The 14262-nt window shown below is 40.6% G+C and overlaps 2 protein-coding genes across 2 annotated transcripts; one reads left to right on the top strand and one right to left on the bottom strand.

Annotated features, from left to right (window-relative positions):
* LOC118264512 (B9 domain-containing protein 1) lies at positions 1-2991 on the bottom strand. The gene is made up of 3 exons (XM_035577040.2): positions 2650-2991; positions 1056-1283; positions 1-258 (listed from the first exon to the last, which is right to left on the bottom strand). Exons 1-3 carry the CDS (start codon positions 2897-2899, stop codon positions 137-139), a joined length of 600 nt encoding a protein of 199 aa, XP_035432933.1. The 5' UTR covers positions 2900-2991; the 3' UTR covers positions 1-136.
* A 268-nt stretch (positions 2992-3259) lies between these two features.
* LOC118264380 (uncharacterized protein CG5098) lies at positions 3260-12831 on the top strand. Its single transcript, XM_050704906.1, is given in 12 exon segments — positions 3260-3582; positions 3664-3886; positions 6601-6735; positions 7899-8017; positions 8325-8407; positions 8577-8881; positions 9115-9267; positions 9270-9566; positions 9568-9595; positions 9652-10148; positions 10655-10944; positions 11358-12831. Coding segments are annotated over 11 exon segments (2280 nt in total). The 5' UTR covers positions 3260-3582; positions 3664-3811; the 3' UTR covers positions 11656-12831.
* Positions 12832-14262: the final 1431 nt, after the last annotated feature.

Here is a 14262-nt window from a genome sequence, read left to right as displayed (position 1 = left end):
TTTTAAAATATTTAAATTGTGTACACCCTTATGTTTGTTTCTTTTGACTATACACTAGATGGCATTACTAACGTTACGATAAAATTCAACTTAAAATTATTAAATTATTTTAATGTCGAAATGCATTTGCAAGCATTCATTGAAAATCAGCAACCAATTTATAAACAGGAGGCTGATTGTCATAGCCCAGTTTCCGTAGGTCCTTTGACACCATAGACAATGAAACTGTCACACTACCGTAAGACTCCGTCCTTAGTACTGGAAACATTATAAAAAAAATAGAATAAGTTATGGGGCGACCATAAATTACGTGAGGTGTTTTTTTTTTAATTTTCTGTCCCTCCCTCCCCCCTTGGTGAGATGTCGTGAGATTTTATTTAACCCCCTTCCCCATCCCCTAATCTTCCGTGATTTTTTTTTATTGTAGTGTAAGGATTGTATAGAACTATAGGGTACACACTACCGTAGGTTTCTTATGTAGTTAGTAAGTCTTAGTAAGCGTATTAGATTGTTATTATAGAAAGAAAAAAATTAGGTGCTTCGTGCTTTTCTTTACGACTATTTAAGACTAGTTATTAATATTGCTGAAAGTTATAAGTGTAATAAAAATGGAACAATAGAATACTTAGTTCGTCTCTACTACAATTAAAAATATCTACTCTAATACAGTGCATAGAGAATCATGTGCGGGCTCAAGAGAGATTATTATTGGAACCATCATGACCATATAATTTTCAGTAAAATTATCTGCTCCTTCAACATTGTTCTAATCTGGCCACTCTTAAGGCATTGAATAATGAACCAAAATAGTGTGTATTTTTTTGTTTCCCCAACGCAAGATTACTGAGATTTGTCTCGACCTCAAACTTCTCACGTAATTAACGAATACTAACAGAACATATTTGTAGAATATTTTCTAAGTTTTCAAGCAGACGTTTAGATTAATGTTCAAATAAAAAAATAACTAGCTAAAGCAATTGTTTTTATAGCATACAAAAGCTCCTAACATCTAATAATGTCTGAATTTCACTACCAACATTATCCCAAATACTTACAGTAATTATCTTTGCCACTAGCCAACATTCTTGGGTCTGACAGTTCTGGATATCGGCCAGTAATCCAGGCAACCCATTCACCCAGCAGTGTGGCTGCGAGAGGTCTGACTAGGGGGGCTGAGGTCAAACCCAGCCCAGTAGTAGGAGGCAACAGAAATAAAGAATAGCCCCGCAAAGCATCTCCTGTGATTGTGTTCTGGGCCTTCACAGTAATAATTATCTGTGGCCCTGAAAATTACACAAATATCTTTATTTTCGAACAGTGTCACCCCTGCCTCCCTATAACGGTGTTAAACAGTACCCTTAGTATGAGTTTGTATCGAAACGAGAGCGCGTTCGGCGCTCTGATTAGATGGTTTATAAGAGCCGGCCAATCAGAGCGCCGAACGCGCTCTTGTTTCGATTAATTTAACCGTAAAGCAAACTCGTACTAAGGTTACTGTTTCCGTTATCTGACTGCTCTGATTGTTGTTTGTCGATGTATTTTTTTTTTGGGACTAGCCCGCCACAACCTCCCATACCGCTGCAACTCCTGTAAGCCAGGGTCTACAGTAGATACAAACATGAAAACACCGGAACACTGAAGTCCGGCGCGTCCCAAATGAATGACTGTATTGGATCCCGCAACGAAACAAATCAGAAGATGTTATTAAAGGAGAAGAAAATAATATAATATAATAATAATAATAAAAATCTTTATTTTCTCAAGCTTTTACAATTTAACATTTATAAAGTTCTACAGCTATGAGACTGGTGTCTGTTAAAGGTTGAACCTGTGTTACAGATCACCAGGCCCGGGTGACCCCCGGAAACGTCGAACTGCTTATATCACATTATAGTATTAAATACTAAATTACAAAAACAATACAAAAAACCATAATCTGGAAAACTTACAACAAATTAAGCTTAAGTTAAATCTAAACACATAAAGTAACATTAAGCCTAAGTTAAAGTTAAACAAATAAAATAAACTAAAAAATAAAAATAAAACATAAAACATGGACAAACATGTTAGGTGAGTGAGTGAATGAGTGATAAATAAAAATAAAATAAAATTAGATTTGTGTACACTGTATGTTTGTAATATTGTAGTGTGAGCGAGTGTGTGTGTATCTATGTGAGTTAAATATCATTAATTTATTAATTTATATCTTATGAAAGAGGTTTCAGAATGCGCTCAGTCGTCTCGTAGTCCAGCTTATTTAGCCATGCGCTGACCTCTTTTTTCAGTTTAGTTTTGGTGAGTGAATGAATAATTAGTTCCTTATTTATTTTATTATATAGGTGTGGACCTAAAAAGTTAAAGAAATTTTGGGTGAAGCTAAACTGTTTTCTTTCTATTGGACAGATGGTGGTAAATCTTCTTTTGTTAATGGAAACTGCAAAATGAAAACAATAGTTTCCACTTTCCTCGGTGAATCTAATGCAGGAGACAGAATGACTTAAGCCTTAAGGCACAAAAGAGACTGCACAACTTGGAGAAGCCCAGTCGCCAAGCACCACGGAAATTTTATGACAATAACATTATAGGTACATTAAACTAATAGATATCACTATAAGAGGCTATCTTAGCGGCCTTTGCGGAAATACTTACAACCCGACACATTAGTGCTATTAAAAACCATTTCTAAAGGTAAATTAAATACGACTCGTTCGGGATCAATCCCACAACGTGCCATTTGACTGGAGCCAGATGTAAGACCAGAAACAGGCTCCCAATCAGGTCCCCAAACTGTTTCATACTGTACATATAATTGGTCGTCAAATACACCACCAGGAAAAGTCACATATTCAATCTGACCCGTAAATGACACTAAAAACTTTGTGATTTCACTGTCTTTCATTGAAGTTATAACTTTAAAACTCAGTGAGACACCGACAAACTTATTAGATTACGATAGCAGTAACAATGAAAACAAAACATTCGTTGCTATAGCAACGCCCCAGTAATGTTACCATAGCATAAAAACAAAAGGACCGTTTTCTAAAAACCGATAAATTAATTCAATGTATTAACTTCTTTGAGAATCTCATAAAATTATTAGTTACTACGCCTTTTTAAATATACCTAATAATTAATTGTTCATTAAATGCCAGTAATTTAAATGATTTACGACTAAGCTTTTTTCTGAGCACGAGATGTTTTTGTATACCAAAGACAAAAGAAAACATGCTTCCGTTTCACTGTTTTATCGACATCTTTTTGAAGTTTTGACACAAGATGGCGTTGTATGTGCTTTCAAAAACCTAATCGGCCACCATTGTGAAGGCGATTTTATTGAATACTTTGTGGATTTTTACGTTTTCTGTGATAATTATCGGCGAAATATAAAGTTTTATTTGGTAAGATACAGTGCCCAGTAGTTCGGCAACTGAATCTGAACTTCAATTTGTGCTAGAAGTGCTTAATTTCAAAACGTAAATGCGTTCAAAATGTCACGCGAAGTGAGCATCAAAATTGTGAACACCATACCATGCACTAAATAATCTAAGTTTTCTTTGGAATAAGTGTTTACTGCATTTGAAAGTGAGTTGAATCACATCTGGAGTACGTGTGGTACCCTAAGGATAGTTGAAATTTTAATATGCGCTGATGAAAACGTTTCAGAAGTATCTGTACACGTCGTAAGGGAGCGCAGTTACGCGGGCGAAGGCTTCAAACTTGCCGGCATCATTATGGTGGACTGAAGAAGTGTTTGTTGACGGATTGGTGTTGAATACGTGTAGTAAACAGTGCCGCTAGAGAGCCGCGTACCATGTCGGGCGGCTCGCAGCACAACCCCAATGGTCGACAATCGCAGCTGGGCTCAGGATGGAGCCCCCTGCAGGTGGTGCTTATTATTCACATTTTGTTGATCACTAACTAACCTATATGAATTTCATAACATCCTGTCGGAAGTGTTTCATTTACATGTCTCGATTTAACATTAAATGTTAATGAAAACGAGTGATACTTACGAAAACACATTTATCATTTAAAATGTTAATATCCTTTGTGTTAGTTGCCCCTGAGTGTGTATCAGCGTGTGTAAATCACATACCAATCAGCTGTTTTCATTGACACACTTGCTGGTGACACATAAAGTGGCATGTACCTACTATCATAGTGAATATACCATAGATATCAATATGTTGTTTATAGTTGCTTGGAGTAAACAGTAAAAAGTTTTTAGTCAGCAATAAGTTTAAACTACAGTGCTTACCTTGTTTGCTGCTAACCTACTGGCCTACAGTGATGGGTACTCTGACCTAGTGCCGTTGTCAAGCTTAAACTTCACTTTTATTCAATATCAATACCCAAAGTTTTATATAACTTTATTACAATACACCTATTATTATTGAAATAACTTTCTGTGCAAAAATAAACTTTTAACAACTTTCCTATAAGCATATTTAGACTCTTCAGGACTTAAAACCTAATAAATGTTTTAAGCCAGTTTTTCAAACACAAAGGGCATTATTTATTTTTTTTCAGTATAGGTAAATGATGTGAGTTTTGGAAATAGTATGATTTAAATTTTTTAATTCTCTTACCTGGACTTGAGTCCAGTAACTAAGTCTATGTTTTGATTACAAACACTAGGACAAGCCTAAATAACTAAATAAAATCCTGAGAAAAAGGCATCAAATTCAAAGTAACTAATCATCATATGTTTATTTGATTAACGAAAAAATCAAATTGAGTTTTAAATGGTTTTATTTAGTGTGACCTGTTTGTTTGTTTGTGTCAGTAATTAAAATTTCTCCCCCCTTCCTGACAACAGATCAATCTGACTTTTTGTACTTGTCTTAGTCTTATGACTATACAAATCTTATTCTTGATGGCCGTATGGCCATCAAGAATAAGACTGTTATATTTTGTAGTTGTTTTAATTTGTATAAATTAAAACAACTACAAAAAAACAACAAATTATTTCAAACAAAAAATATATTTTATGTAATACTTTAGTAGTGTGTAGTGGTCACCTCGTACTCAGGACCCAAGGATTTAAATTGAAACTGTTTACTTTTAGAGTTAGAGTTGAAATTGCAATACCTGCTGAGTTGTTGCAGGTGCGAGTAATATTGGAAACATTGTTTTTGATATTCTCTCTAAAAGTATTAGCTTTGAAATGACCACAGTCGACTCATAGATTCATAAAATAACTGGTGATATGTCGGTGTTTCTGAAAAATTCCAATATAGATATGTCGCACCGCGCTGTAAATGTACCTACTTAAAGTTTTAAATCGGTTGTCTTTAGAACTGTTTATGTGTACATAAAATTATTAAATTAAAAAATGATCATACAAAACTATACTTGTCAATATTTTGAAATACCTAAGTATTGAAAAACACTAATTAAAGAACCTATTTTAAGTAACTTCAATTACCTATTTAAGAAAGGGACCTAAATATAAGATTTTTTTATTATTATTTAACATTTTTATGTGCCATTTTGTTATGGAATAGGTAACAAACAAGCAGATGGTGTATATTAGCATTTAAAGTATATTATGCCAAAATATTTGTCAAGTTGACAGTGTTGTACAAAACAGATGTTTTATTAGTCATAGAAAAATCAGTTCTGCTCAAGAAAATATGGAATTTTTGTGTTTAGTAAATGTAAGCCAAAGAATGTCTCCCATCTTACTTCCCTAAGGGATAGATAGAGGTATGTTTAGGATAGTTTCGTGTTAACACAGCTGTGTTACTAATAATAAATAATCATGAGAATACTAGCCAGTTTATGCTGATCTTACTTCTTACTAATATCATAAATGCAAAACTTTGTGTGTATGTTGTTAATCTGTCATGTTAAAATGGCTGAAGAGATTGGTATTAAATGTGCCATTTCAATAGTAACTTTCAGATAGTATTTCTCTTTAATTTTGATCACATGTTTCATGAAAAGTTGTCGGAAGTTGTTTACATTTTGTTAATGCAAATAATTATTTCTATTCCATCAGTGAGGTATACTATGATGTGCACCCTTCCTGTACCCAAGAGTAGTTTAAAGGGAGCTTTAGTATTGTGCTGGGTTTGTTACTACATTTGTCTAATTCCATTTTTACTACAAACAAATATAGCTAACCTACTGCGGATCTAGACACATCTGGCTATTTCAGTCCAAAATTAGGTCACTCATGACACTAGGCCAGTGTGAATAAAACTTGATTATTAACTCCAAGCTCCAAATATTTAGCATTTTGTAATCTTCTTGCTTCTCATACAAAATAAATTATAATACTGTATTCTATATTGCAAAGTAATATGGATTAAATTACAAATCTAATCCTTATTAATGACATAGGTTTGATGTCCTATATGAATGTACTATTAGCTTCTGCTAGCGGCTTCACCTGCGTTCTGGTGTGATAAAAACTATCCTATATATTATTTAAGACATTTACTGCAAATTTCCTCCCAATCTCTTCAGCCATTTTTAGTGTAAAGGAGTAAGAAACACACAAAAATGTACACTTATAATATGGATATGATTAGTATAGGATGCATTGTATGTATAATGGTTTACACATACACAATGAGAATGTTTGTAAATTAGTTACAGATGGCGAACTTGCTGGCGCGGGCTCCGCAGGCACATATGGCGTCGGACCGCGGCGTGACGTGGCACACCCCCACCCCGCCGCCTCACCTTTACCATGTACCGGCGCCTTCGCCCCCCGACCCCCTTCAGGTACTTATATATTCTACTAGCTTCTGCCAATGGCTTCACCCGCGTTTCCGGGGTAAACAATACTCTGTATTATTCCAGAATATTATTTACCTCTGTACTAAATTTCATTAAAATCTATTCAGTAGTTTTTGCGTAAAAGAGCAGCAAACATGCAGCAACTTTCACATAAATTTGACATAAACTTTAACTATGCATGGTGCCAGCAACATTGTATTAACATCATATACCTTTACATATTTAGTGAGACACCTACTTTGGGTCAGATATGTTATGAGTTCCATATAGTAGGGGGCAAGCCTATTGTCATACTACTCAATACCAGCCTCTATGCTAATACTGAAAAGTCAAAAATACTAATACTACTTTACTTGTGAATTCTACTGTATTTTAGGTAATAACAAAATATGCTTAATTAATATTTACAAATAACTACTAATACTGTCATTGCCAAGAAGTTTTAATCATTTGATATAAGATCATAGCTTTGGCATTGGATTTTATTCTCATTGTAGATTTTAACATTAATCATAATATTTCATAAGTACAATATTGTATAATACTCTGTCCGATCTCGCAGATGTATATATAATTATTTATACCTAAATGCCCTCATACAATATTTTAAATCGTCGTCAAATATTGTAGTACATATAAAATACATGGCCAGCTCGAATAAACCAACCAATCAGAGCGCCGAACACGCTCTCGTTTCGATTACACTAAACGTAAAGCAAACTCGTACTAAGGGTACTGTCCTTCTTTTAATGATTAAGTTTAAAAAAAACTGATTTACGAGATGGATATAAAAAAAAAGTTCACTCAGCTTTAATGTACGTGGTACCACAGTGTCCGCTCTTTGGCCATATTCTAGCCATATTGTTGATGTTATATTGCAGATCGTACAGAGTCTATACAAGGTGTAACAGAATAAACGTAACGAAATCGAAGAATAAATTGACATAAATCGTAAAACAATTTTTTTCTCAATACATAATATAGTAGTTACAACAACGTGATTGGAACCTTCTTTTAAGCCTTATTGCCTACAATAGACTGCATTTATTCTGTTACATTGTTAAGCTATTGTATAGAAATAACAGCCATACTACTATGCATACTAATAACTTCTGTATATTAATCTACCTTATCGATTACTATCGTAGGGTCTGTTGCAATTGCAGGCGTTAAAGTCCGCCAGCGGGAACTCAGTGTTCCGACACACGGCGACACCGCCCGAACTGTACAGACACACACCCACCCCACCCGACAAACATCACATGAGGTAAGCTCTTTATGACATAGCCATCTGATTATATATCTTTATAGTAGAAACTGTGTTTGAAATTAAACCGCTGTAAGCTACTCCAACCCAATTGCCAAGCGTGAAGATGACAAACCCGCTCCCTCGTTTTCTAGATATTTACTTCATTCAAACTCCTTACATATTTAAATATATTTTATTAAACATCCGATTTATTGTATAAGAAAGCATTAATATTGATACTATTCTAATTGATAACCTATTGTCAGTTTCTGATTTGTATTTTAACAAAAACAGATGTATAAATATTTGTACGCTATGTTTTCAGGCACACCCCATCCCCAGGCGACATTAAGGCGAGTGCAGCGTTACCACCAGTAGATTTATATCAACATTTGGCACCATCGAGAGGTAACGTTATCTACTTCTTACACAAGCATAGCTTACACCTAGATTGTTATATACTATAGCACCATGTGTTTATGTCACTCGCCTTAGGCAACTAGTGTCTTAAATTTAAAACAAGTATGGAGGAACAGTTATATTACCTACATCATTCAATTTGGTTCTTTCATTACAGCAGAGAAGCTGCGCGCGGATGACTTGATGGCGTACACGCGGGTCGGCGTGGACCTGTCGCTGGGCGGCGGGCGCGCGGCCAACGGCGCCGCCACGTCGCCCGCCCCCGCGGGGGGCGCGGGCCCCGCGCTGTCGGTGCGCGACGCGCCCACCATCAACAGCCTGATCGCGCGGCGCCACGCGCACCTGCCGCACGCGCGCGTCGACGCGCTGCTGGAGCGCCTGGCGCCGTCGCCCGTGTCGCCGCACTCCGTCATCGTGCACTCGCGCGCCGCGCCCACGCCCTCGCCGCCCTCCTCCAACGAGGTCACTAAATTAACACTTTACATGTGCACCATACGAGAAACGCATTTCCTCACTGTCCATTCTGAGAAGAAATACTAGACATCAATTAATGCAATCTTATTAAAAGTCCATACAAAAAGTAATATGCAGACACCATGCAAATCTATTCGTAAATTTTTTTTTGTTCAGAGAAGAAATGATTTAGGAATTGGTGTATTAAATTGACAGTAGTCACTTATATCATGTCATTCCAGGACTCTGCGGACTCGTGTGGCGCTCCGCCTGGCTCTAAGAGGAAACGCAAGCCAGAGCGCACCGTACGCGTGGCGGCCGCGCCCCCACCGCCCGCGCCGCCGGTGCCATCGGCCGCGCCCCCTGCGCCGTCGCCCGCGCCCCCGCCGCCAGCCCGGCGCCGAGCGCGGCGCTCCCCCGTGAGAACGGCGACGCGCACGCCGCGCCCGACGCGGCCGAGCTGCGGCCCGCCTCGCCGCGCCCCGACCAGCCGCACGCTAGGAGAAAAACACGTTCGGGCTCCGCCGAGACGATAGACGACATCGCCGCCATGATCGCAGACACGGACCGTGCGCCGATAGCGGCGCCGGCGCCCGTGGCGCCTCCCTCCCCCGCCGCCGCCGTCACCGTGGACAAGCTGCGCAGTGTTCTGGCTAGCCCCGAGGCGGCGCGAAGTCTCGATTTCAGACACAGTGGACCCGGCACCCGAACCCGAGCCGGCGCCCGCCGAGGCACCCGGCGAGCCCACTGAGCCCGCCGCGCCTGCTGCGCCCGCTGCACCCCCGCGCCGGCCAACGAGCCCGCGCCCCCGCCGGCGCCGGCCGCCGCCCCGCGCCGCCGTAGTGCGCGGACGTCTAACCCCGAAGCCCCAAACGTGCCCGTGGAATCTCCTTCGGAAGGCAAGCCGGCCGAACCCGAAGCGAGCGACGCGCGCACTGCCGAGCCGGCCGCCGTCAGCTTCGTGGAGGTGGAGAACCAGTTGGAGAAGATGTTCGCGGGGCTGGAGGAGGAGCCGCTGGGGCAGGACGCGGACGAGGCGCCAGCGCCCGCCGCGCCCGCCACGGAAGGCGCCGGCGGAGCGGCGGGCGCCACGGCCCCCGCGGCAGCGCGCAAGCGGCGTCGCTCGGCGCCCGCGCGGTCGGAGCGCGGCCAAAAGGCGCAGCGCAAGAAGGCGGACGCCCGGCGCCCGCGCAAGGGGCCGCGCGACGCGGCGCGGGACGCGTACGACTCCGGCAGCAACGCCAGCTCCAGCAAGTCGCGGGGACCCTACATACAGGTTCAGACCACTTATTGCACGCTTTAAATGATTATCGAATGTTACCCTTCATATACATCTTACAATAATATAACATTATTTTTTCTTACAACTGAAACTAGTACAGTGTGTTATTGATAGACACTTTTATATGATATTAGCTTGCCGTTAGCAGCTTACTCATGCTATTATACAATATATAAACCTTCCTCTTGATCACTCTACCTATCTGTTATAAAGTCGTACCAAAATCCGGGGTAGTTTTAAAGATCTAATAACGCACACGTAGAGCAGGACAACGGAAAACGACTTCATATAATACTATATAGTGATGCTACTGCATCACTATATAGTATTATATAAACTGCCTTGGTGGCCTACTGGTTGCAAGTGCGACTGCTGGCAAGGGGCGTCGGGTTCGATTCCCGGGTCGGGCGAAGTACCTCTGCCTACCCCTTCGGGGATTAAAGGCGTGACGATATGTATGTATGTATGTATATAGTGATGGCTGTCCGTAACTGTGGTAGATACGCGGGCCGCGCGACTCGCCGCTGTCCGTGAGCGTGATGAACACGACGACGGGCGGCGAGGAGGAGGACGCGGGCGGGCGCCGCAAGGGGGGCGAGGACTTCCGCAACGGCGTGCGCGGCGTGCGCGCCGTGCGCGGCCTGCACGCCTCCACGCTGGGGCTGCGCTACGACGCCAGCACGCCCGACGCCACCTGGCTCTGCGCCTTCTGCCAGCGCGGGCCCCACGCCGCCTCGCTCGGGGACCTCTTCGGGCCCTACACGCTCGACAACGACTGCGACGAGTACAGGTACCTCCACCGCCTCTATATATCTTATGACGAAACTATCCACGGTGACAGTCATTGTAGTACGAGCGTTACTGTACATTGTATTTTTTTATCATATGTAGGAACAATTTCAATGTAGTAGTAATTAAACCTTTATGTCTATCGGTTGTCTACTTATTTAACAAAACCAAGTACCAACAGTCTACGTAAACTTACAATTTCTACAATTAATGTTACTGAGACTAACTTGAACTATGACACTGACATTTCAACTGTAGATTGACTGACATCGTATAGTAGTGAATCATTGAGTTGTTTGAGCGGAAGCTTATTCAAAGCGAGACATGGTACGTGCGGCCGAGTTTGACCCAAAACGACGAATTCGCTGCGAAAGTACACGTCCAGAACGAGTTTACTAATAGCACTACCCGCAGGGCGCTGGACGAGGCGACGCGGCGGCGCTACAGCTCGGACGAGGCGTGGTTCCACGAGGCGTGCGGCGTGTGGGCGCCCGGGCTGCTGGCGGCGGGCGCGCGCCTGTGGGGGCTGGGGCCCGCCGTGTGGGGCGCGCGCAACACGCGCTGCGCGCACTGCGGCGCGGCCGGCGCGGCGCTGGCGTGCGCGGCGCGCGCCTGCCGCGCCCGGGCACACCTGCCGTGCGCGCGCGCCGCCGCCTGGCGCCTGCACGACGCCGAGCTGCGCGCGCTGTGCCCGCGGCACGCGCCGCTATAGTAGCCGCCGTAGTGCCCTCGGCACGGCGACTGTGCGAGCGAGTGTGTCGGTCCGCCGGACGGTTCGTGGTGAGTCGGTACACCGGGCCGGTCGATATTAGGTTGAAAATCTCACTTCGTTTGTAATTACTCCGAGACGTACTAGTTGCGATGTTTTATATTTCGTTTTAGTGTACGTGTACTCATCATGAACTATCTGTTGTATACAACTCCCGATTGTTTACATGGTCATGTAACAATGCAGTGATATTTTAAAGTAATAAATGGACCTTGGATGTAATAAGTATATTTTTTATGTAAAAAATATATAAATAATAAATAAATAAACAACTGTTTAGTTGCCATTATAGTATCAAAAACTAGTCTAAATAAATAGTGTCTTGTGATTTAAATAAAAAATATATAAAAATCGTTTTGGGGTCTATGAAAATTTACATTTTTAGCTTGGTAATGGAGTAATATGTATGTTTGTGGATACTGCATTGTTATCGATGGATTATAAATAAATACACAATGTGTGTAGCGCTCTTATACTTAATGGTTATTTATACCGAAAACTTTACGCTTACATAATTTAAACGTGATACTTCAAATGTTTCGTGCTAACCAAGTTATAGTAGAGCCCCGGCCGGCCGTGGGCCGCGGGCATGTTGATATTTTCTTACATATGTATATACCGATAGTGGTCGACTCACCGATACTGCCAACAGGAACAATAATGCAAGCAAGATATATGTTAATAGATACAGAAGTATATGTAGTATAATTGCGTTAACATTTGAACATAATTGTTATGGAACGTTTGAAGTGTGGACGTCTAAGGGTACCATAAGGCGCTGTCTTCGTTTGCCAGACAGTGAGCACGCCAGCTTCGTACGACGTTGGCTACGTACTTTAATTCCAGTGAATAGAAAAATAGACTTTATTTAGAAAATGTTAAGGTACAAATTTATAGTAGGGAGAATCAGGCCAGTTTAGTGTTTTTAAAAATTTATTCGGACAATTGACGCATGGACTCGAACGAACAATGAACAACATCCAAAGCCTTGAAATGTAAATGGTGTAAGATTTTTTTTATCACTTATGGCAAATGATTACTTTATTAAGTATGTAATTGTTATAAATTATATTTATCATGACATTATAAGCAAATTGAAATACAACATGTTTAAAATGACGGTTTGACTATTATTTATTTTGTATTTTGTTCCATTTGTTTTGGAAAGGCATTTGCCTTAACCTTTTGACCGCCATGCTCGGCTATAATAGACAGACGTTACGCAAGATGTACTTTTAAAATAACGTTTTATTGTCGGCTGTAGCCAACAATGGTATGTTAGCCCTGTTCTTGTTTGTAGTCTGTAGCAGACGGTCAAAAGATTAATTACAGATTGTCTAACAATTTTCACAACTTGAGTGCTTATCATTTTAGTGACAACGTTACTAGATGATAAGTTGTATAATAGTAGGGGAGCCCAGAATGCTATATAGTGGTAATGAACTGGATTTTAAAGATTTAGCGATAAAAAGAAAGAACATTATTTGACATTTCCACCAGTGCACGAGGTTTACAATTCTTCTAAATTGGCAAATGTATTTTTTTTTAATGCTCGAGCGTAACAGATAATGCTGATAATGAAAAGATGTTAACATCTTAATCATTTGATGGTCGTGCATAAGTGTACAACTTCATCCCTTCGAAACCCTCCCTCACACTATCTAACGGCCGAAATTAAAAACAGATCTTAACCCTAAATCTTTGGATAACGACAGATTTAAAAAAACATTAGTTGTAACGAGTTTCTGTCAAAATTCAAAGTTGTTTTGGTCATAAATTACGTTCAAATTAGGAGATTATTAAAATTACCTAGCCTATTAATGTAGTCCACAAAAACTTTTCTGTATTTAATTTTCAGTTTGACCGCCTCTCGTCAATTAATTGACTGCCTCTCGTCAAAATAACAGTTGTATATTATCCTCTACACCTGGAGTACTATAAATAGTATTAAATAAATGTTGCTGTAAAGGCCGAACGTTTTAGAACTTTGTGCTTCGAGTACGACCGGGCAGCCTTTTTATAGCATCAATTCCCGAGTGTTTGTTTTTTCCCGCTAAATAACGTTCGGCCTTTACTTCTTACATTTATTTAATACTATTTATAGTACTCCAGGTGTCTAGAGGATATATTTCTATACGGCTAATACATTTAACAAGACACTAGGTTTTTTATAATAACTATCGTGAGAATATTTCGAGTCCCTCTGTGACGAGTGTGCGTCTGTGGCTCGAAACTAGAAAAGCTTTTCTCCATTAATTTACGTGAGAAACCGTGATTTTTAGTTAAGACACTAGGTATTCCCCATGTTACTATGTTAATCTGACGCGCTCGAGTAACTGCCGAAATCTTATAATGGGCTCCCCTATTAGTTATAAAGCAAGCTCACTTTTGTTTACGGGAATGTTCACTGAATAGGGTGTTGTAAAAACAACTGTGGTGTAAAAGCCTTTGTCTGCGAAATGTCCGTAAATTAGTAAATCAATTGAACACACTTCATATATTGTAACATATTGGCGCCCTCTATGTATTACAGATGAAAAAAAAAGAATA

This window comes from Spodoptera frugiperda, chromosome 26 (assembly GCF_023101765.2).
Source record: "Spodoptera frugiperda isolate SF20-4 chromosome 26, AGI-APGP_CSIRO_Sfru_2.0, whole genome shotgun sequence".
NCBI lineage: Eukaryota > Metazoa > Arthropoda > Insecta > Lepidoptera > Noctuidae > Spodoptera > Spodoptera frugiperda.
Note: the sequence above shows the minus strand (reverse complement) of the source record. Positions and strands in the feature narration are given on the sequence as shown.

Coding starts and splice junctions, on each gene's coding strand:
- LOC118264512 (XM_035577040.2), bottom strand. CDS start 2,899: ATGAAAGACAGTGAAATCACAAAGTTTTTAGTGTCATTTACGGGTCAG. Junction 1,284..2,649: donor TAGCACTAATGTGTCGGGTT/GTAAGTATTTCC, acceptor TGTAATTTTCAG/GGCCACAGATAATTATTACT. Junction 259..1,055: donor TAGTGGCAAAGATAATTACT/GTAAGTATTTGG, acceptor TAATGTTTCCAG/TACTAAGGACGGAGTCTTAC.